The sequence below is a fragment of the Girardinichthys multiradiatus genome, chromosome 21 (genome assembly GCF_021462225.1).
Source record: "Girardinichthys multiradiatus isolate DD_20200921_A chromosome 21, DD_fGirMul_XY1, whole genome shotgun sequence".
Lineage (NCBI taxonomy): Eukaryota > Metazoa > Chordata > Actinopteri > Cyprinodontiformes > Goodeidae > Girardinichthys > Girardinichthys multiradiatus.
In genome coordinates, this window is record NC_061813.1 from 39,376,401 (window position 1) to 39,400,187 (window position 23,787).

At 41.1% G+C, this 23,787-nt stretch overlaps 1 protein-coding gene across 2 annotated transcripts; it reads right to left on the minus strand.

Annotated features, from left to right (window-relative positions):
* Nucleotides 1-2,108: 2,108 nt before the first annotated feature.
* Nucleotides 2,109-17,630, minus strand: ezh2 (enhancer of zeste 2 polycomb repressive complex 2 subunit). 2 transcript variants are annotated; one of them, XM_047350020.1, is made up of 20 exons: nucleotides 16,729-17,630; nucleotides 14,728-14,815; nucleotides 13,585-13,708; nucleotides 13,359-13,487; nucleotides 13,160-13,279; nucleotides 12,897-13,017; nucleotides 11,450-11,629; nucleotides 11,066-11,171; nucleotides 9,461-9,624; nucleotides 9,221-9,318; nucleotides 8,906-9,134; nucleotides 7,708-7,874; nucleotides 7,467-7,602; nucleotides 7,105-7,230; nucleotides 6,846-7,024; nucleotides 6,669-6,764; nucleotides 6,084-6,165; nucleotides 5,920-6,000; nucleotides 5,750-5,834; nucleotides 2,109-4,110 (listed from the first exon to the last, which is right to left on the minus strand). In XM_047350020.1, exons 3-20 carry the CDS (start codon nucleotides 13,699-13,701, stop codon nucleotides 4,050-4,052), a joined length of 2,277 nt encoding a protein of 758 aa, XP_047205976.1. In that variant the 5' UTR covers nucleotides 13,702-13,708; nucleotides 14,728-14,815; nucleotides 16,729-17,630; the 3' UTR covers nucleotides 2,109-4,049. The 2 variants fall into 2 exon arrangements, with proteins under 2 accessions (XP_047205976.1, XP_047205975.1); XM_047350019.1 differs by lacking the exon at nucleotides 14,728-14,815 and having other exon boundaries at nucleotides 16,729-17,629.
* Between the last annotated feature and the right edge of the window lie 6,157 nt (nucleotides 17,631-23,787).

The following is a 23,787-nucleotide window of genomic DNA, read 5'->3' on the forward strand; positions in this document are numbered from 1 at the left end:
AATTCCTTATGAGATGACGAAGTGGTGAAGCAACTGTCTGGAGCCTTGGTTTATGCAACACTGCCAGTCAGCTGGCTGAAAGAACATTAGTATGCTCAGCTTTGAGCTGTCTGTTATACAGCTAACTGCAGATAGCCTGACTAGCCGGCTGGTTTCTCCACAGCAGAAAGATGTTTAATATTCTGAACAATAAGCCCTAAAATAAATCAATTCAGCAGGTGTTTCTACTTGTTTACGTTTGTGTAACAAGATCAAAATTCATTTTATTTTAGCAGAAAATTACTGCAGCTCATGTTAATTTGTTTTAAATTTAGTGTAAACTGACCTCTTTACAGTTTTACTAAATCACCCAAAGCCTTAATTTTATCAGACTGTTTACACGTCTGACACGGGAGTGGATTTTCTCTCCTGTCCCATCCCACTCCCACAGAAAAATGTCTTGTCCCATCCCAATCCCAGGCCAGCATTAAAAAAAGAAATCCTGTCCCGTCCCACTCCTGGTAAATTGACTCCCACTCCTGTGCCACTCCCATTTTTGTTTTCTTCATTTAGTCTTTTGGTAATTTCTTTGTTTGAAGGACCAGTTAGGTCCCTGTTTTTAGCTGTAGTAAAGGCCAGTTAAAGTAAAAAGAATAATAATGAAGAAATAAAATATTAAACAAGGAAACAGACCATGTCTATCTTAGTTGAATAAACAAAATGTACATAGTTGTATTTTACTTATTTATTAAGTGACTGTTTCCTTTGAACAATGACATTATTTTTATGTTTCAAGTTGCTGAAACGAAAGAAAAATGCACCTAGTAAGAGAACTGTTCTTGGTGAATAAAAGGTCAAAAAGGTATTACCTTCATAATTTAGAAACTGTACCTCAATGGTTCACAGCCCTGGTCCTCAGGGACCCCTTCCCTGCAAGTTTTAGATGTTTGTCTGCTCCAGAACACCTGATTTAAATTCTGACATGATCTCCTATACAGGCATCAAGAATGGAGGGTCAAACTGGCCAAAATTAATACAATAAAATCATCATTAAATAAATAAATGTTGTGAATGTCCCATAAGTGAAGTAAATGTAACATTAAATGTGCCATTAAATTAAAGGTACCATTTATTTATTTAATACATCATTAGAAACAATAAATGTACCATTATATCATGAAATGGACTATTATGCAATTAAATATGCCACTGAATAATTAAGTATAATTTTAAAGACGACATGACGTAATTAGTGGTACACTTAATATTTAATGATGTATTAAATAAATTGTACATTTAATGGTACATTAAATTTTTTTCTATTTCACAACATATTTATTTAATATCTTCCCTTGATGAAGCCTTTCTACGGAGTCCACGATGGGACAAGGGGGAATTTTTTCTTTTTGTGTCCCCACGCAATAGTCTTTGTTGGTCAGATGAGACTTTATGGTACTTTTGGTTTGATGAATGAAGAGATGCAGGACTGATTTAATCCAGAATCTGTTTTATAAGTGTCCTTTAATCACTGGTGAACTTGATTACAACTAAACACGTTTTACAAGCAGCAGACTGCGTGTTAAAACCGCTACATTCAACTCTCCTGAAGTTCGGTTATATTTACGACTTTCCTGTCAGCTCTATAAGTTTAATAGATAAGTCTTTATTTCTGACTTTACGTTACAAATATAATTTTACCACGTCCAGTTCTCCACCTGCGTTTGTTCCCTCCATCCTGAACGCAGGTGGAAAACATCGAGCAGAAGCACTGTTGGCTTGTGGGTCTTGTAGTTCGTTTGACTCGCATTATAGTTTAGGCTTCTTGGAAAAAAACTACACAATGGCGGCGTCGATCCAAGTTTTTTTTTTTTCTTAAAGTTTATAACAAAGTTTCCAAAGATAATTGATCCTAGTTTATTTTCTTCGTATTGTTTAGCTCCCGCTCCCGTCTGCTCCAGTTCACGTTTTATCCGTTACCGTCCCAATCACGTGATCTTTACTGACGCGGGATTCCCAAACAAAATGTCAGCCTCTAGGGTTTAAAGACACGAATAATGAAGGATTGTTTTCTACATCTGGAACATCTGGAACATCTGGAGTCTTGGAATGAAGCAACAAACCAGCAGAAATGAAACCATGGAGAACATTTTTATTCCGCTTCGCTCAGAACAGCAGAATCCCTGTAAACGTCACAAAAATCAGCACCAATGTCAGAAGAGGAAGTAGTTCTACCGAGACAGGAAGAAGAACCTGAAGTTTAAAAGGCGGGGTCCCGACCCTCAAGTTAGAAACAAAACCACGACCCAGAACAGCACCGTTGGCATGATTTGACAGAACCAGTCGGATCAGCAGGTGACAGAAAACAGGAAGCAGTTCCTACATGTTGATCTTTGTAATATGTTCACATTCCCACACCGATGAGTTCAGCACCATGTTTCCATCCTCTGACCCGGAACCGGTCGCCTCAAGTTAGTAATAAATAATAAACAAGTTGCTTGGTTTGGACCTTGGAGAGCACCAGAATTCCCAGGAAAAGCAGGATTATGAGTAAGAATATGATCTGAAGTCCATGCAGAAACCTGAGGTCCGTTAACAGAAGATCCTGCTGAGTGTTCTGTTAGGGAGCGGGACATGCCGGGTCGACTGACACAAAGTTATGCCAAAGAAGCCCCACAGCTTGTCTTGCTTCCCGCCCAGAACCTCCTGATTCAAGACAGCAGGACTTTTAAACAGCTGAGGGGTCAAACTGAGTCCATGATTAATAAATATCAAAATTCTGATGTCAACTCTAGAACCTGGGTCCTCCCCGAGTAGAAAAGGGTTAACTGGGCTTTAAAAACCGTTGCTGCACACTGTCAGTCAGCTGGCTCAAAGAGGACTGCAGCACCTTCACAGTAAAATAAAACATTTCCGTACATAAATGTGACATTATGGCTAATAATGAACGTTCTACTGAATCATGGGAATATCAGGAAACCGTTGTTTTATCCTAACGGCCCGTTCCCCAACCGGATCAGTACAAAACAACATGCAATGATCTCCTTTTAACACATCAGGATTGTCGCCTCAACTGAAGGTTTTAAGTCTCATAAATCATCAGATTCTAGATCAAACCGGATTATTTCAGCCGCCAACATCACATCTCAGGATATATGTTCAAACAATAAGAGTTTCAGCACCAAAGTTACAACTGGTCCTGGTCCTGGTCCACTTCCTGCCTGGAAGCCGTCACATCCCTGCTTATATCCTTAAAAAGCAACAGTCGGCACCATTCCCACCTCTAAGCACAGAACCATGATATTACAACAGCAGCATGCACAGAAAACACCAGGAGGTCCGATCAGCACACAAAGCAACATGATTCTGGTTAATCCGGTTCTAAATAACCACCAGGACCCAGATTAATCCTCGTGGGAAAAAGCATGATTCTGGGAAAACTGTACAGACAGAAGCACCAACAGAACATCCAGAAAAGCCCAGATGGTGTGTTTGAGGACAGGACTGTGTGAGCAGTTAATGTGTGCTGGTTTTGGAGGTTTTCGACCCGTTTAGCACCTGAAACTGCAGCATCACAACCCAGAATTATTTCAGGTCCAACATGGCTGAAGACCTTCCAGGTTTGCTGGTGGGAAACAGTTCAGTCTGCAGCTCCGATCCGTTCCGTTCTGAATCAGAGCCGTTTGTTTGGCAGTGTTGGACGCGTCGACATGGAGCTCTGCAGGATCATGCAGCCGGGTCGGGTCATAGTGCACATCGAAGAGGAAACAGGGTCGGGTCTGTGTGCCGAGAGCTGCTGGTGGAGAGGTTTGGTCCCTGAAGCTTCCAACCGTTGAGTTACTTTTGGATTTTGTCAACAATTCCTGTTCAGATGATCTTCAAGAGGAGATCCAGAAAGAATCCAAACATCCCGACAGAAGAGGAGCGTTTGTCGACAGGAAAAAACGAAAAGTCAGGAAAGAAAAGTCCTACGAAAAAAACAAAAGCCCAGAGTTCCTGAAGAGAAGGTGTGTTTGTTGCGTTTGGGTGTAAGGCCTCTGTGTCGCTGATCCAGAGGAGGTAGGAGGTCCGGTTCAGGCGATCTCCGTCTCACGCTCGATGCCGACGTACTTGAGGGCGTCGGCTTGGCTGTACCTGGTGACCCGAGGCAGAAAAACATGGCGGTTAGCATCTAAACGTGACATCATCAAAGATCTGACTCAGACGTCGTCTCTACCTACAAATTAAAACTGCAGGACCCAAATTCGACTAAAAGTAGCTCCTAATGACGTCATTCTAAGAAAAATCTTCTATTAAAGAGCAGTGAGGAGGACCTTTAGTGATCCTAAGAGTGTCTGAAGAAGAGAAGATGGAGGAAAGACGGACAGAAAGGAGAGATCTTCTCCTCCAATGAACAACAGTGAATGAATCAAACGCTACCAGCTCCACGGTGCAGAGATCCACCTCCTAAACCGTCGAGTTAATGAGAACAGAACCTTCTAGAACAATCATATAATTATTAATATAGAGATAAGATTAACTTTATCATCCCTCTAGGAGGAAATGAAATAGTTTCAGCAGCAGGACAGGTTAAAGGTCAACCTCTAGTAAGATGATATTAGGAAGGATCAATAAATACTAGAAACAATAATTAATAACCATGAATAAAAACAGTGAACAGAATTATTGTAATATTTAGACTGTAAAATGCTTTCAACAAGTAAACAAGTAAAAATATATATAAATAATCCAAACTCTAGACAACAGTCCAATAATCTGAGCTCTATATCCAGAGCAGGAAGATGTAAATGAGGTGAATCTGCTGTAATGTTCATGATGATGTCAGCAGCCTCAGTCTAAATGATCATCTCCAACATCTGTGGAGAAGTTCTCTGGTGTTCTGCTATCTCCTCTCTAGGTTCTGAATGCAGCAGGAACCAGAGCTGCTCACATTCCAGGCTGGTGCTGAAAGCAGAGGGAACGTCTGTTGGTTCCCACCGTGATCCCAGAACCAAATCTACCTTCAACACTCCTCTCTTCTCCTCCACCAGGAGGCTCTGCTCCTCTGTTCACTTCGCTGTTCTCCACCTTTTCTCTGTTGTGTTTCGGTCATTTTACCAAACTAAACCTCATTAAACAGTAAAATGCTGAATTTAATATTAATATGAAATGAATTCATATGAAAACGATGAAATGTATCTAAATAATGATGATCCTGGCAGGAATATTCAGGCTAAGTTAGAAGCTCTCTGAGAATCTTTGTGAATACGAACAATAATTTCCAAAATAAAAGCCTTAAATAGTTTGCCGGCGTTTCCAGATCAAAGCTCTGAATCCCTGAGAAGAACTGAGGATGTTTGCATGAACAGAACTACGTGGTTCGGTCCGCTGCTGGTTTGTTTCTCAGCAACTCAAAAACGAGAAAAAACTCAGGATGTGATTTAAAAAGATAAGAAGCTGAAGAAGTTTTATTTCTAATGACATCATGGATCCAGAGGATGAAACAAACAGTAAAGTTCTTGATTCTGCAGCTCAGCTCAGCAGTGAATCATTGAGCATCTGGGTTCTAGATGTTCTGGACCATTACGGCCCGACTCCATTTACATTCGGTCTCATTAAATAAACATTTAAAATCTATTTCTGACAAAAAGGGAAAAGAAGCTGAAAAAGAGCCTTTTGGGCTCAGATGAGTAAAAACAGAGAAGCTCTGACAGTCCTGAGCTTTTTGGGTCTGAATCTGTAACTAGAAAAGGTTCAGGTCCAATACCCTGTAAACGCTGCAGTTCTGACTGACCTGTAGTCGAAGAAGAGCTCCTCTCCAGTCTGGATGGCTCTCTTTGCAAAGATCCCGATCCTGTGATCCCCGTTGACCATCATCACTGCAGAGAACAGACAGGACTTACAGCAGAACCACCAACACCGCCTCCATAAAGTCCATACACCCACGGGTTCTGATGGGCCTACCTTTTGCATAGCAGTTTGGGTTTACAGAGTGATTGGCAAAGCGGATCTTGTTGCCTTTCCTCGTGGCGTCGACGACAAAGTCTAGAGGAAGAAAAGATGATGATCTGTGAAACTGGGTCAGAGTCTCAGGAGAGAAGATCCTGGATGTTCTGCAGGTTCCTCACCGTTGTTGAGGTTGAAGAGGAAGCTGCACATGTATTTATCGTAGACCTTCCCTCTGCGGTCGGCCTCATCCTGAGAGATTATCTGCAGAGATTTAATAAAACCTTCAAAACGAGGCTGAAAATAACTGGAGCCGGGGACCGGTTACTGGACACGGTCCAAACCCGTCCAGAATCCTCAGTCCATAATGTCCCCAAACGTTCAACATGGCAGATTCTTCTACTGAGGTCGGGGTTTAAGTTTGGAGCCTACGAACACCAGAGACTGAAAGGACAAACTCATGAACAAACAGGAAACTTTGAAAAAATAGAAAATAAAGTCTAGAAATATTTTTCTACATATTCTGCGTTTGTTTCCCCATATTTAACTTGATCTCGAATCTCCAGGGTTCTCCAGGGAACTCCAGGGTTCTCCAGGGAACTCCAGGGTTCTCCAGGGAACTCCAGGGTTCTCCAGGGAACTCCAGGGGTTCTCCTCACTGCCTCTGGTCAGGTTCTTGTCTCTTTGGTGTCGAAGGTTTTCACACCCAGGAATCTGCTGACTCCGCATTTAAACTGACGGTTCTGTTGGACAGAACCGGTTCTTACCTCTCCACAGTACTCTGAGATGAACTCGTTCTTCTGAACCGGCTCTTTGATGAAGATGCCCCACCCGGCCACGTCAGACGGCGCCAGCAGCAGGTGCTGAAACCAAAAGCATCATTTGATGTTTGTCTGAAGGCCTAAAATGATCTGAAGTTGCTGCAGAACTGAACAGAACTTCACCTTCTTGGCTCCTCTCTGGATGGAGCAGTTCTTGCAGGACACGTTCTTGCTGTCCCAGTGGTCCGCGGCACCGCAGGTCAAGCACAGGTCCGGGTCGCATTCCCTCACCGCCAGGTAGCAGGGGCACTGCTTGGTGTTGCACTGGGCTTTGCACCGACAACCCGGGAAACGGTTCTGACCTGCAGAGGACAGAGCCTTAGAACACACACACACACACACACCTGCCCTGCAGACTCAGATGTTCTGTTTCGGATCTTACACTCTGAGCTGCACTGACAGAACTTCTCACAGAAGTTCTGAGCGGTGACGCAGGGACAGGAGGAGTCACAGGGCTGCCGAGGGTGGTCACATGGCTGGTAGTTATACACGTGATTGGACGATCCATCTGCAGACGTACAAAGGTCATGTTTTCAGTTTTCAATGATGGGAACAGCAAGCAGGTCAAAGGTCAAAATGCCCAGAGCGGCTGATAAAAACTTTACGATTTCAGGAGTCTGGCTGCTTGGTAGTTAAATATTAAGATGGTGGGAGAGGACCAACAAACTTTAAAACGTTTGTTAAAGTGGGACAGAACTCCTGTCCATCCGTCATAGTTCTGTCCGACCTGTTGAAGGCTCTGACCTTTCTTCAGCTGGATCTTCCTGCAGTGGGTGGCCCACAGTCGGTGCTTCCTCTTCTTCTTCCTGGGAGGCGTGTCCTCGTCCTCGGCCGGCGCCCGAGCGATGATGGCCGACTCTTTGACTCTGAACTCGTAAACCTGAAAGATGCGGCACAGGAAACAGTTCAGGGTCTGTTTGCTGCTTAGATCATCTGTGACGCGATCTGAAGTCCGATCAGCGGAAACGGGTTTGTGTCGGCTCACCTGTCTGCAGGTCTTGGTGCCGATGAGCCGAGCGATGGCGCAGAAGTTGTCGTAGTACGTCCCGATGAGCACCCTGAACAGAGACGCCTCGGCGCCGCTCCAGTCTACGGCTTCGGGCTCACAGTTCAGCTTCATCTTCACTGGAGTCTGACACCGAGAGTTCCCCTCTGCAACAAATCCACAACATTTAACACCAAACTGATCTAACGGCAAGCCTCTTCTGTCACGCTGCACATGGCAAACGTTTAGAAAAACTACGACACTTGAATGCATCAAAATGTCAATGCAGAACAAATAAAATCAGGACAAAACCCAGTAGCTCATTGGGTGAAGCCAGAACTGCAAACACAGCAGTAGTTGTTGGTCTGTAAACAGACGCTGAGGAAGATGAGAAGTTTCTGCAGGATCACATTTCATCCGTTTCCAGACTCTAAGCTGGTGAACGTTTGGCTCATTATGAGGAATAAACACAAACGTTTACTGAATTTATAACAGAAAATCCTTCAAGGGTCCTGCTGCAAAAACCAGCGTTGAGATAAACTGATGGATGGAAGAATAAAACAGGAAGGAGAGATGAATGAATGAATCCTTTTAAAAGAGGAAATTCTCTGGTTTTACCTGAAATCATCAGTTCAGCAGATTATTTACATCCTTCAAACAAAAGCAATGAGACGGGGACAATCTTCTATTCACACACGTTTCCAGATCGTTTAGAACCCCTGAGGCTGATTTTATTTGAATTTTACTCTGAAGCATTCTGGGTAAATATTTACTGTTACTGGGTTTGCACTGACAGCAGTAAACTGTAATCAGAACATGTTTACTCTGGAAAACCCAAATCTCTCACAGAAACCAAACCCACATGTTGTAGGTTGAGTTGTTTAAAAGCCCAGAAGCCTTCAGGACAAACCCGCTCAGAGATGGAGCAGATTTACTATGAAGGTTCTGTCGGATCATGGCTTCAACACCGCTGCAGTTCTGCTTCGTCTTCTGGAACCAAACCTGATGCAGCTGAGGACCCAAAACAAAAGCAAACCAACAACAAAACAAAGTAAAAAGTTTGCTTGTTACGGAAAGGAAATCTGCTCCTCCGGACCTTTTCCACTCGGGTCAGTCACCCGACCGTTTCTGCTGCCTTGGGTCCAGTCAACCTGAACTGGTTCTAAAAGCAAGGCTGAAGAGAAGCAGAAGGTTCCACCTGAACTGCTGTTGGTCTCGTCCTTCTTGTCCTCGTCGTCTTTCTCATCTCGCTCGTCGTCTTTGCTTCCTTCGCGGTCGCTGTCCGTGTCTTTGGTTTCCGAGGAGACGGTGGGGGTGCTGGGCCGGCTGTTGGGCAGTCGTCCGCGGCGACGGCCAACCGTGCGTTTGGACGGCGTCTTGACGCGCTCAGAGACCACGCTGGCAGGAAACTCCCCCTCCATCCCATCCTGTTAACAACAGAGACGTTTCCTTCAACAGCTGAAACCAGCCAGAGGATCTGAGATCTTCAGAGAAGTAAAGGTGGACGCCTCACCTGCACCAGGTACATGTAGCAGTCCAGGCCGCAGGGCTTCGTGTTCACCAGGTTCTCCAAGTTCTTGCGCTTGTAGGTGTTTGGAGTGGCGTGGAAAGCTGAAAGAACGGGTCCATTAATGTATGCCAGATGAAGTATCTCCAACTTTTCTGCATTAAGAATGATATCAAACCAACATGGAACCTGACTGTCTTCTCTAAATAAAAGCCCGAGTAGAAGACGGGTCCAGCTTCTACTCACGGTGAAGGAAACAGTCGTATTTGAAGCAGCGTCTGCAGAACAGAGTGTGGAAGGAGTGCAGGCTCTGTTCTCGCTGCACGGATCGAGCGTTTGGTCCGTCGATGTTGGGCGTGCATTCAGGCGGCAGAGCGCCGGGCAGCTGCTGCTCGGTCAGCTCTTTGTACCTGAAACATTAAAAACAGACACGTGAAAGTCGCCTGAAGCCTCGGCGAGGAAGTCAGCTGAAGCTCAAACACACATCAGGGCTTTAATGACGGTAGAGCATTAAAACTAAACCGTCATAATCAGAAATAATTCAGCTAAGAGTCAACGACTCATTTCACAACCAAACATCAAAATGACGACGCATTAAAACATGAACATGTCTATTAATTATGACCAAAAGATTTGGCTTCAGCAGCACCTCTCACACGCTAAAATGTTTATATTTCCTAAAACTTTTAAGTAAAATAAATGTAAAAATTGTGTCTGCTATTAAAAGCAAATAAGGGTGTTTTCACAGCAGGAAAGCCCTTTGGTCCGGACCAAAAGCAGACTTTAGTTTTTTCGTTCGGTGCGGTTCGTTTTCATTAGTGTAAACAAAGCCACGTGGGTGACGATCATTGCTCCCATTGGACAGAAACGCCGGGGGCGGGACAAGGCAAACAACTGCAGCCGTTATTACAGCTGCAGACAACGTGCTCTGCACCCTCTGACCCACAACATGCCGGGAGCAGCGTTGCTAAGCAACACACAGCTGATCAGGTCCGATTTCTTCACGACGTTCACTTTTGAAACTGGCTTCAGTGGCTTATTAAGTCCACAGAGACTTATATATCTGTAGCTGGGTCGGATCGGAGCCAGTTCGTATTCACACCATAAGCGAACGGCACCAGAGTTTGTTTGAAAGTGGACCGAGACCACCTCAAAAACTGGGTCTTGGCCCGGTTGTTTGGTCCAGATCAGGGTTTGCTTAAGGGAACGGACCAAGGAGGAAATGAACTCTGGTCCGTTTAAACGGACCAATAGTGGCTGTTGTGAATAAACTCTGTAACCTAATTTTAAAACTGAAAAGCTTTGGTTCTAATTTAAGCTCAATTTTATTATTTGAGAAAAAAAAACAGCTGGTGCATTTTCAAAAAATAAAGAAATCTTAAAAATGTTGACCCGGTCCACACAAGGAGAGATGTGGGTTGTTTAGGGTTAGGGTATGAAGATAGGTTGAGGGCAAAGGTCAGGATGTAGCAATAATTGGAAGTGAATGGAAGGTTCCTATAATGAAAACACTGTGTGTGTGTGTGTGTGTGTGTGTGTGTGTGTGTGTGTGTGTGTGTGTGTCAGGCAATAATAAAAAATAATCTGATTAAAGCCATTAAAAGTTGTTGGCAAAAAAAGTTAATTTCAACAGAAAAAACTGAATCCAAAATTTATTCCTAAAACTTTTTTTTGCTGGAACTTAATTTCATTTTCTTTGATAAAGAAAATGAAGAACATTAAATTTTGACTGCTGTGTTTTAGTCTATTTGTAATATATGAACCATAACTACTAGTTCTTGTGATTCGTTGACAGGATCTGGATTCGTCTCTGCTGCCGTTTGACACTCAGACACAAACGGAGACACTAACTTCTCCTTCAGCTCCTCCGTGGAGCCCTTGTCGGGGAACATGGAGGAGATGGCCTCAAAAATCTTGTCTGAAGGAAACTTCTTGGTGGCGTCGTCGCTGCTCTGGCCTGGAGATGACAAACAAGCACAGTCAGGGAACAGCGGCCCAGGATCCAGATTTGGAATTTATTTTTTACTTTAAAAATGAAGACATGTTTTCAGGCTCAGGTCCACATTGGTGGAGACCAGGTTCTGGATGCTGAAGAACATTAATTCTGCTCTAAACCATCATAACAGCTTCAACTTTTCCCACAAGTAGAAACGAAACCAGAGAAACACGTTTAAGCAGCAGAACATGGATATTTATGTGTGGTCCAGGTCAGAAGCTCCGCTGCTCTGGACCTACCTTCACTGTTGACATGTCTCTCCCTGCTGTTGTCCTCTGGGCGGTCCTTCCCATCACTCGCATCCATCTGCTCCACCTTGAAGTCTTGCTCTTCCTCCTCATCGTCGTCCTCGTTGTCGCTGTACTGAACCATCGAGTTGACCAACTCCACAAAGATCTCATCGTTGATGAAGCCACACTCTGACAAACAACCAAAGGAGCAAACATCTTCAGAGGTTCTTCTGTTCATGTTGGATCTGGGGTTCCAACGTCAGAGAGAAGCTACCAGGATTCACAGCAACTCTGTTAGTCCTAATTTATCCCTTCTCTTCACATCAGTCGGTTAAACATTTCAAGACTCAGAGAATTTTTGTCCCGTCTGATGAAAGATGAAAACAGCTGAAGATAAATCTACAGCATTACAACTCGATCAGAACGTTCTTTGTTTTCCAGGTGGAGTCGTTTGGTTATTTTATTCTCACAGATGGAAAACAAGACAGTTTGGTTTCAGAGGCACAGAAGAAATCATGTTTTATTAACAGGATCCACTGAGACGGAGCGAGCAGAACCGCACCGAAGGTTCTTATTGTCTGGATTAAGACACATTTCTGCTACTTTCAGGAAGTCACATTTAAGACTTTAATTAAGAAGTTAAATTAGTTGCATTAATATTTACTGCTGCTCAGGTGCTGGACAATAAAACCATCGTAGAAAAGATGCTCTCCCAGTAACAGAACTGGGAATTTAAACTATTTCTTGATAAGAATCCAAACTAGTCCGTAGAGACTTAATATTTGATGTTATTTTTGTCCGGGCCCAGTAGCGCCACATCCATGTCCACTTACGGTTCTGTCTGGTTATTAAATGAAAGCTCCAGGAGGAGGATGAGGAGACATCCGATGAAGAGCTTATGCCTGGGATGAGAATTAAATGAGACATATGTCTCATGAGCGGCGATCACTGCTAGATTCTCCCAGAAAACAACCAACTCTGCTTGATCTTTGTTGTGGGCTGAGTTTGGTTGAGACAGAACTGAATGTGACCCAATATTTTCTCCCAATCTTTTAACAAAGAGAATTTATTTATGAACACTTTGTGTGAACAAAGCCTCAACCAGTCTAAGAGTCTTTATCTTGCATTTTCTGCCTTAAAACCTCATTTGATGAGAACATTTCCAGACGTAAAGTAGTTCCGTGAGGTCCTGAGACTTATGCACAAACACACCAGCAGATCCAGAATAAACGGTCCTGGCAGGTTTCTGGTCCTTTAATAACAAACAGGGACAATCTGAGAGAAAGATTACTGCAACCAATTGTATTTATCTGAGACTTGTATTCTCTAATCTGATTGGTTCCTCTGAGCTGCATTTTCAGCCACAGCCAATCAAATCGTTTAGAGACAACCTTTGGCTAAAAAACTAAAGACATCACTATTTATTTAAAACCACCATCATGTCCAGCGTCCTCACCTCGGTCTCCGTGGACCTTGCCGTCGTAGTTCTTGATAAGTTCTTCTATGAAAGTCCCATCCTGGTCCAGGATCTCATCTCCCATGTAGGGAATGTTGTGCAGCACCGTCTCGTCCTCCACCTGAAGTAGAAGAAGCGTTACACACTGAGCGCTGAGGTTGAAACTGAACCTAACCATGCAGACGGGGTCATTCTGCTTCCACAACATGGTCCAATAAAGGTTTTTTGCTCTAAACAGGAAGCTGCTCAAAGGTTCCACACACCATGAAGTTCTGCTGCAGAGGAGACCAGGAGTACATGACAGGAACTGAGGCCACCGCGTTCAGGGTCTTTAGAGGGATCATCTGCCGGGGGAACTCGGAGAAACCGCTTTCGACGGTACACTGAGGAACGGCAGAGAAAACATCCAGTCAGCAGAACACAGAGACTTTCTGAGGTGAGTTAATGAGAACGTCTGCTCACCTCTCTGGTCCCACGCAAAGAGCTGACAGACGTCATGATGTGAATTGGCTGGATCCGTCTGGTCTTCCACTCCTGATTTAAAATATCTGTTCGCTCCATGATTTTCTGACGGTTGGAGTTGAACATGCTCTGGAACAGATGAAGTCTTTTAGCTGCTGCTTCACTGGACTTTTCTGAATATTTTTACATTTCAGAAGGGTGTGTGTGTGTGTGTGTGAGAACCAACCTTGACCTCATCGGCCCGTCTGAAGCGTTTCTGCTGCCGGAGCCTCATGTACTCAGACTTCACCCTCCTCTTCCAGCAGGCTGGACCCTTGTCTGAACGTTTCCCTGTCAGCACCATGATCGTCCTGCAGACAGAAGAAAAGCACGTGTTCATAAAGAGTGTGTGAACATCGCCTGATATTTCTCTTCAAAGTGAAGCGTGTCTCATGAAGCTCTTTTTAGCTGCAGCTTTAGCTCAAGCTGTTCAGATGAGCCTCGTATCTGAAGGGTTGCGTGTTTGAGTTGCTGACGGTTCGACAGTTAATAGAGACTCCATATCGGACAAAATCTCAGTCAGAAGAAGAATAAAGCATTTATCTGGAAATATTTTGGACACCAGTATAAAAGGTCTACCATAGTGACAGTTGTGACAACATGATTGTATTGTGAAAACACTAAAGTTCGATTAGAACGTCGTCATCATGAAGTCTGCTTTAAGAGGCTTTGAAGTTAACTGATCTTAACTGATCCAGGTCTCATTTTACTGTGAGATGTTTGTTCCAACATGAAATTGCTCCATTCTTCTCAGACGTGTTGCAGGAGATGTTTACTTAGTTCATGACTTTGTTCTAGTTTCAACAGTCTTCTGCCCACATGCTCCCCCCACCATGCACAGGAACCATGTGAAACCCGACAGCTGACTCAAACCTCACGCTGCGCTCAGACATGTCAGACATTATGGCGATCAAAAGGACTAGAGGCATTCAGAAATGATTAACCAACCACACACTGCATTAGTGGCGCTAACAGGTCAATATTCCAGTGAAACTGAGTAACTCTTTAACTGAGATATAAAAATAAATACTTTATACTTGTCGATTTCTTGTGTGTGTGAGAGTTATTCTGTGAAACCTGAAGGTGTTCAGATCAATTCCTGTCTGTTTCCATTTTTCTGTGAAATGATGTCATCAACATTTCACAGAACGCACCTCCAGCAGTAGAAATAACTTGTTTTCTACTGATACGTCACGTGTGAAAAGAAATATTTCTGTACACAGTTCATATCATAGGAGGTTAGAATGCGGCATTTTTTATTCCAGAAGTGGGGAATCACATTGAAGCCATGCATGCAGCCTGTTGGGTGGAGTCTCGCTGATGTCCACACCTGATACAGATGGAGATCTACAGGAACAACAGAGGTAGGAGGCCAAGTCCAGGAGGTTCACGACACCAGATGAGCCTCTAATATCATCCTGGGAACAATAATATGGTCACCACATAGTTTCCTAACAATGTGTAGCCCTGTAGGAAATAATTAGCCAGTTACGCTCAACTAAAACTCAGTGACTTTCCACTTTTCAAAACTATTTAACAACAAATGAAACTGGAGGTTAACTGGTACGGCGTTCCCATTTCAAAATCCCACACATTTCCAGTTGAATTCTGGGTCATTTATGATGTAATATCATATGTTTACTGTAAATTTACATTGAATAGAAACCAGGTAAACAACATCCTGAGGAACAGTCCATGAACACGCTCATCTCTAAAAGCTATCCAGTCAAAATGTTACGGACTTAATGTAGATGGACCAGGTGGCAACATGTTTGTGTTTTATTTACACTCGATGTTAAACTGCTTGTTGAAACCAACCTTCCTTAGTTTCTTCTAGAGGTCAGTGAACAGAACTAAGCTGGGTTTCCTTACAGATGATTTACCAATCTGAATAACAACCTGAACTGCATTGATTAATATCGAGGATCAAACTGAAATGTATGTTTGAAATTAGCCGGCTAACACATTTTAACCGACTCACATGTTTATACATCTGATCTGCCTCACTCAGAAGTAAAGATCCCCCCATTAAATATAAGAACTAATTTCTTATAGCTACAGCTGCCTGAAAGCTCACGATCAACCAATCAGCACAAAGGAAATGACTGACGGTCCTCAGAGGTCCGACCCATTGTTTTGATACATCTACGGTCCTGGTCACAGCAGCACTGTGCTGTTAAATGTCAGATCTCATTCACACCCAGCACCAACATCTGTCCTAAGTGATCCAATCCTGTCCTGACAGCGTGAATGAACTTAGAAAGTCTTTCAGACGGTTTTCCTCAGACCACCTTCAAGATGCTTAGCAGTGTGATGCTCTCCCATAGTGCTTTAACACAGCAACAGGAAGGGCTTTGCTCTTCTTCCACAAGACCTGAGCCCATCGCTGTGAAAACAACAATGAACTGACAAAGTAGAGCGATGTGGAAGTGGCCGGGGCTGGTGAGATAATGTGAGGATATGCTCTTGGCAGACTAACGGAGCATCACTTAAACCCACCCGGAGTTGTTGACCATGTCCATCCCACAAGAACCAGATGAAATACTGGGTGGGTAATCCAGCCGTTTGATTCAGGTGTGTTGGACCAGGCAGGGACACCTAAATGTTTCAGGAGGCGGGCCTTGAGGACCAGAGTTTGATACTCCTGCTCCAGTAACCAGGGTGATATTTTTGACCTATTACAAGTATATTCAATTCTTTCACTCAAAAAGGAATAATATTGGTCAAAGGTTTAATGTTTCATGACAACTATTTTAATTAAGGCACATAAATTACCCCAGAACATCAGTTTTAAATACGTTGCAACTTTTTGATTTTAACCAACATACATTATATTGGTATTGTGTGTTAGTCCTTATGTTGTACTTACTGCTACTTGTTTCTAGTTAAAGTTTTCCCGAAATCTACTTAAACTACATGTAATAATTCTGTTATTTAATGCCCCAAATCCCTCCAAGACAAAGTAAATCAAATCTGGCAAAGCTGTCAGTTTCAAGGTGATCTTTCCAAACAAAACCAGGAAGCTTTAGCTTGCAGATGTCGTGCTACGTATCCACTAAAAGTGTGCTTTCTTTTATTACGTACCACTTCAAGAATTTCCAAATATATTAAGGTTGACTTAAATCGGAATGTTTAGTTTTTTAACTGAGCTCTACAATAACTGTATTTTTCTCAAGTTAATGAATTATGACGGGGGGACAAATTTGTCTCGAACACCCCGGCGAGCTAGCTAACAGTTGGTCAGTTAACAAAGCACCAAGAAAGCTTGGGCCGTTTGAACCGCATGAAACACGGAGAAAACAGAAACACCAACGGTGACAGCTCCTCTCACCTGGACAGCAAGTTCTGGCCTCATTCAACGGATAGATTCCGGGTAAACACAGCGAACGCCGGCGGAGTGGTCCTTTGTGTTGGAGCTTAGCTGAAGCGTTAGCTCCGCAGCTAGTTAGCGGTTAGCTCAGCGGGAGGCAGCGTTTCTAAGCACGACAGCCGGCTTTACAACACCGGCCGCTTGTTGACAACAAAAGCGTCCGTTCCCCTCGCCTCAATCTAGATATTTGGCACTAACACTGCTGCTTGTTTTAGTGGATACTGATGTCACTTAACTAAGTCTTTTTCTGGAAACAAAACCGTTTAATTTCAATATTTCCGCCTCGATGCAGAGCAGGTTCAAACTGTTCACCGTCTCGCTCTCACCGCCCACTCCGGCTCCTACGGATTCAAGAGGCGCCAAACGTTTGGACCAATCACTGAAGCCGGCATTACACTTCCAGAGTGTGGTGTCCTGTGATAGGTCAAAACAATCGATGTTTTAGCCACTGAGAGTTTAAGATGAGGCCCTGTAGCGGGGACAAGCGGACAGGTTTCCTTTGTTCTCACATTTGTCAATGTAAAAATAAAACAAAAGTAGGCTGGTTCACTGCCGAAACAACTACAAGCCTTCAACAATTCTCTAAGCTATGTTGATAGATTTGTATCCATCTGTATTTAATTGCTGTTACCCACAGAAGGAAAGTAATTATGTGCTTGTAAAAACTCATGGCGGCCGCTTAAACGTTGCGACGCTTCCTCCTCCTCCTGCAGCTCTCTGACAGCTCAGCTGGGAGCTCTGGCAGGTGACCACCACGCCGCTTCCAGCAGGAAGCCCACTCAGTAAATGATAAACGTCATCAGGTTTTCATGCTACCAACACAGCACGGTACAGACATGTTGGTTGAAGCAGGACTAAGCTGGACTGAGGCTCAGCAACAGAAACTGTCAGTCGGACAAGGGTCGCCAGGTTTGTTAGGCCACACCTCCTCCGAAATGGTTTCTTCTTCTTGTATTATTTTGTTTTGCGGTTGGCAAATAACTTTGTGGTGTGCATTATCGCCACCGACTGGTATGGAGTGTGGCTCTTCATGGTTTTAAATTTACCTATTTACTATTACAATAATCAAATTCTATTTATTAATTTAGTTTTTTTGAAAAATCTAACTATAATTTGAATATGTCTGCTACCTAAACGTCTTTGCAATGCATCTATCAAATTAAAATCTTCTTTAATACCTACAAATTCTCTCCTCAAAACTGTTCTCTCTTGTTCACATTTCTGACACTTCAATATTACATGTTCTATTGTTTCTTCCTCTCCACAGTGATCATATTTTCCTGTATTATGTGTCTGTATCCTAAACAATGTAGAATTAAGTCCTGTATGTCCAAATCTTAATCTTGTAATTAACCTTTCCTCTTTTCTGCTCCTTCTTCCAGTTCTTACTTCTCCTACTATCTTGTTGATTCTATAAAACCATCTTCCTCAGCCCACATTTTTTGCAACTCTTTCCTGATTTTCTGTTTAATGATATTTCTCACCTCTGACCTGCTAATATTAATTATAAAGCTAATATGGTTCTGTGTTGCCTTCTTTGCCATCCCGTCTGCCATCTCATTCCCTCCAACTCCTACATGTGATGGTACCCCCAATCAATACCCCCAATCAATACCAGCCATACATCTCATAATGTTTCATATTTATTTGCATTTATCTATAATTTTTCCTATAGGTACTTTCCATATAATTTTTTCATCAAAACATATACCTAAAAACTTTATACTTTTTACTTGTTCTAAAACTTGATTGTATAATTTTAGTTTGATATTTTATCTTTTCCTTTTCTGTGTAAACACCATTACTTTAGTTTTTTCTACTGAGAATTTAAATCCCCATTGTTCTAATCTAATAATCTCATCCTGTATTTTCTTTTCAATAAGTTTGATATTACGACCCCTTTTCCATATAGCTCCATCATCTGCAAATAGTGAGCAACCAACTTCTTTACCAATATTTTTAAATACATCATTTATCATCATTATAGAAAACAATAACTGACTTATAATACTTCCTTGAGGAGTACCATTATCTACTATATATTTACCTCATAATTCTTGACCAATTCTTACTTGTATTTTTCTATTTGATAAAAAATCTTTAATGCAGTTAAACGTTTTTCCAGTAATACCCATTTTATTTAATTTAATTAATAATCCTTCAACCCACATCATGTCATAAGCTTTTTCTATATCAAAAAATACAGCTACTACATTTTCCTTGTTTATTTCTGCTCTCCTTATTTCATATTCTAAACATAATGCAGAGTCATTTGTGATTCTCCCTTTTCGAAAACCATTTTGATTTCTAGATATATACCCATTTTATATTTAAATAATTTGTTAATCTATTATTAATCATTCTTTCCATTATTTTACAAATATTTGATGTTAATGCGATCGGTCTATAATTTTCTGGTTTTGTGTTATCTTTTCCTGGTTTAACTATTGGAATAATTATTGCTTCCTTGCAGCTCTGTGGCAGCTCTCCCTCCTCCCAGACTTTATTGTATAATTATAATATTTTATCATTGAGATGTTCTATCATTGTATGGTAAATTTGATCTTTTCCAGGTGATTTATTTTTTGTTTTCCTGGTTACAAAGTTCAACTCTCCTTTTGTAAATGGCTCATTTATTGAACTTGTATCTACGTTATTTTGCATTAATTCATTATATTTCATCTTTGTGATTTCACTAATATTACTTGAACTATGAATTTTACTAAATGTTTTAGCTAATATTTCAGTTTTTTTCTTTATCTTCCGTTATAGTTGTATTATCTATTTTTAATATAGGATATCCATATTATTTTCTAATACCCTTCATTTTTTTAATTGTTTTCCAAATTTGGTCAATTTTGGTTTCTTTTTCTACGGTATTACAAAAGTTTCTCCAATATTCTCTTTTTGAATTTTTAATGATCTTTCTTACCTTTGCTTGCTTTCTTTTATACTCAATTAGATTCTGATAAATTGAGTTACTTTTTAATATTTTAAATGCTTTATTTCTTAGTTTTATTACTTCATTACATTCTTTTGTCCACCATGACACAATTTTTTTATCGTTCTTTCTTCCTCCTTTTTTCATTGACTCTTCTGCAGCCTGTAAGATTTCTTTACAGATATTTATATTTAAACTATTTATATCAATTGACTCATCTATTTCTTCCAATATCTTTTGACTTAAATATTTAAATTTTTCCCAATCAGCCTTATTAAAGTTCCATCTTTTATATAATTCTGTATTCTTGTTATTTCTTAATATTCTTGTTGTGATTTTAATGGGGTAATGATCACTGCCTAATGTTGTATCTTTGTCAATGTCCCACTCACAGTTATTGGCTAAACAATTTGATATAAATGTTAAATCAATCACAGACTCTGTACCTGTTTTTACATTAATTCTTGTTCCTCTTCCATCATTTATACATACCAAATTTTTCATTTCCATTATTTCTTCAATAACTTTGATCATTTTTATCATTACATTTTCCCCATAATGTGCTGTTAGCATTAAAATCTCCACACCAAATTACTTTTCCTTCTAAATACACCATTAATTCATCCATCAACTCGAATGATAATATTTTACATGGATTATAAAAAAATTATCTTACATTTTTCTTTTTTATGATAAATTTCAACTACTATGTATTCTACATTTTTACCTTTTCCTAATATCTGATATTGTATTCCTTCTTTTATAAATATTCCACATCCTCCTCGTCTATCCCTTCTGATACTATTATACCTTTAAACACAAACTCTAGGTTTGGCTTTAACCACGTCTCCTGTATACATATAATTTCTGGTTTTCCATCAATTCCATCTAAATACCATTTAAATTCCTGTCCATTAGCTATTAAGCTTCTTTCATTCCACTGTAATATTATCATATGTTTCTATCAGCTGGGGTTCCTCCTTGCCTCCCATCTGTTTCCAATGTTATTATTAATGTTATATTATATTATATGTTATGTTATATTAATGTTTTCCTAAGATCCTTCTTTAAACCCTAAGAACTTTTCTGCTCCTCTGACTATTATCCTCTGACTATTATTTTAATCTTTTCTGTTTTGTGTTTAGCCTGTTCAGTGCAGTTAATGACATAAGCTACAAATAATATCAATTTTTCCACAAACATTGTGACATTTTCCTCTGATTCTACTTTTGTAGAATCAGTCCAGACTGCAACGAATAATCAGGACTGCAGAGAGAATAATCACAGCTGACCTTCCCTCCATCCAGGACTTATACAGGTCTAGGGTCAGGAAAAGAGCTGCTAAAATCTCTGCAGACCCCACACACCCTGCACATAAACTGTTTAGAGTTTTACCTTCAGGTGGCGCTACAGAGCACTGTTCACTAAAACCAGCCGCCACAGAGACAGTTTCTTCCCCCAGGCTGTTTCTCTGTTGAACATTTAATAGAGTACAAAACAACAGCATACAGATGTTGCAAATGCACCTTTTTATTTATATATGTGTACATTTGTATATTGTATATATGTATATTATTTAATGCAAAAAACAAAAACCAGAGAGCAAAGTGTACCGGAGTCAAATTCCTTGTTTGTACAAACTTGGCAATAAAGCTGATTCTGATGTCTTTGTTGATAAGCTGGAATCCTAATATGGAGTTTTGACGAAAATTCAGAATGAAAGACTCACCTTCACCGCCTCCACCTTCCAGTGACTCATCGGTGCGTCTCCCGGCCTTCCAATCAGCATCCTGTCCGTCTGATTCATCATCCAATCACCTTCCGGCGCCTTGCTTTTAAAGGAGCTTCTACTGTGTTCATCTTCGCCTGTCAGCTGAGCTCATCCCTCCTCCACCATCTTCCTTCACATCTACTCCTCGCTCCCTGGCCGCCAATCCACCACCAGTGTCGGATCAAGGGGAAGACATATTTAAATCTAAGCCTTACAAATGATCATTTTGCTCATGTCATTCTCAGCATTCATGTCTTCCTCCCAGGTTCGAGCGTCAAATAAATAACCATGTAATTTCTCATCATTAAAACATTTCTAATTGCCATCCCTCTCTTTGTGACTCTTTTCAGATTGAATTGACCTTCATCCCTTGTTCTTTCATTCTGGACATTTTTAACTGCTTCAGCATAGCTTATGTTTTTAGTCATTTTAATTTGTTGAATTTCTTTTGCCTTCGTCCTTACCTCACATCCCCTAAATGTGACTCTATGTTTCCCTCCACAACTGCAACATTTTTCCTTCACTTCTTCCCTACAATCTTCAATTCGACGGTCTTCTCCACACTTTGGACATCTTTGTTAACCTTTGCAGACAGCTGCTATATGACCATATCTCTAACATTTATAACATCTTAGTGGTGGAGGAATGAAAGGCCTCACAGGAAAACTCAGGTATCCTATTTTAACATTTTGTGGCAACATTGTTTCTTCAAATTGACTGGCTTCCTACTCTTTCTCCATTTCCATTTTTTGTCAATCTCTTGAGATTTGTCACCTTTGCATCAACAATGCATTTTTTAAAGTTGTCTATATCTTCCTCCAGAGGAATGCCATAAATTACTCCCTGAATGATTTTATCTGCTGGAGATAGGCACCAGCTCCCCCGCGACCCACTATGGAATAAGCGGTAGAAAATGACTGACTGACTGTTTTCAACTTGTAAAGCCTTTCTTCTTTCTTCTTTGGTTTTACACGACACCAGTATATATATATATATATATTTCCATTTCTCAAGACCTTCACCATCGCAACATCTCCAATCTTTTTTTAAATTTCTCTAGATAGTGAAATAGGACTCAGATTCTCTTTTTCTTCTTCCTTTTTTAGCTTTAATATTATTTTACATTCTTCCCTTCCGATTTTCCTCCTAACTACTCTCTCTTCTTCAGAACTGTTTTCTTCCAGCTCTCTTTTACTCCTTTGACTGTCTAACATTTTCCCTTCTTCTGCTGTACCTCTTCCCCGTCCTCTCCCTCTACTTACTGGCATCCATTCATCAAAGTCCATATTGTCCTCCTGTGTATCCATTCTGAACCATTCACACACCAGTTTATGCCTTTTACCACCACTTCCAAAAGTAAATAATCTCTCAGCATCTATCTGCGGTGAGTGTTGTTAACTTATCAGCTAACGTTAAGTAGTGTTGAAGTTCCCCTTTAAAGAGGCCTTCTGCACGTTCGTTTATTCACCGTAACCTGGAGGAATTCACACACATTAGAATAAATCACACGGAGACAGCTGTATGTAATTAAAATACCTGGACCAGGGGAAGCTCTCATGTGATCAGGACACACACCAAGACGACTTCGGAGCTTCTCACTGGGCACATTGTTTTTATTAAAACACACATTAAAATGGGCAGCGACCTTGATTACAATATTTTCTCACATGTAGTCACGTACACATTTTTTCCGGCTTACCATATTTAGACAGTCATTGTTCCTGCACCTGCACCATGTATCTACTGATATAAGCAGGGAGTAAGTCAGTCTCTACTTTTCACACATTCCTTCAGCTCTCAGTATTTTTCTGCTTCATCACACTCAAGGCCAAGTTTGTGCAACAACAATTCTGCAGGCCACAATGTCTTATACGAACACAGGTTATACATTTTATTTCCCACACTGGTTATGAACATAGTAATAATAATGATGCACACACATAATATATCTCCACAATAGCCTACCGTGTTCACAGTCCGACTCCCCTACCACCGACCTATCACCCTACATCCACCATTAAAAACCCAGTTTCACCTCTACGGGCTAAACGACACCAACACTATCGGTTTAAATTATGATGACTTTTTCATGCTGCATTCACATTCTCGTTAAAGTATGCGTAAAATTAAAAGACAAGCAGATCAACGTATGGTTTATTTTATTTGTCTTATAACAATGTTTAAAAATATATCCATATACGGTACAGACCAAAAGTTTGGACACACCTTCTTATTCAAAGAGTTTTCTTTATTTTCATGACTATGAATATCGTAGCTTCACACTGAAGGCATCAAAACCATGAATTAA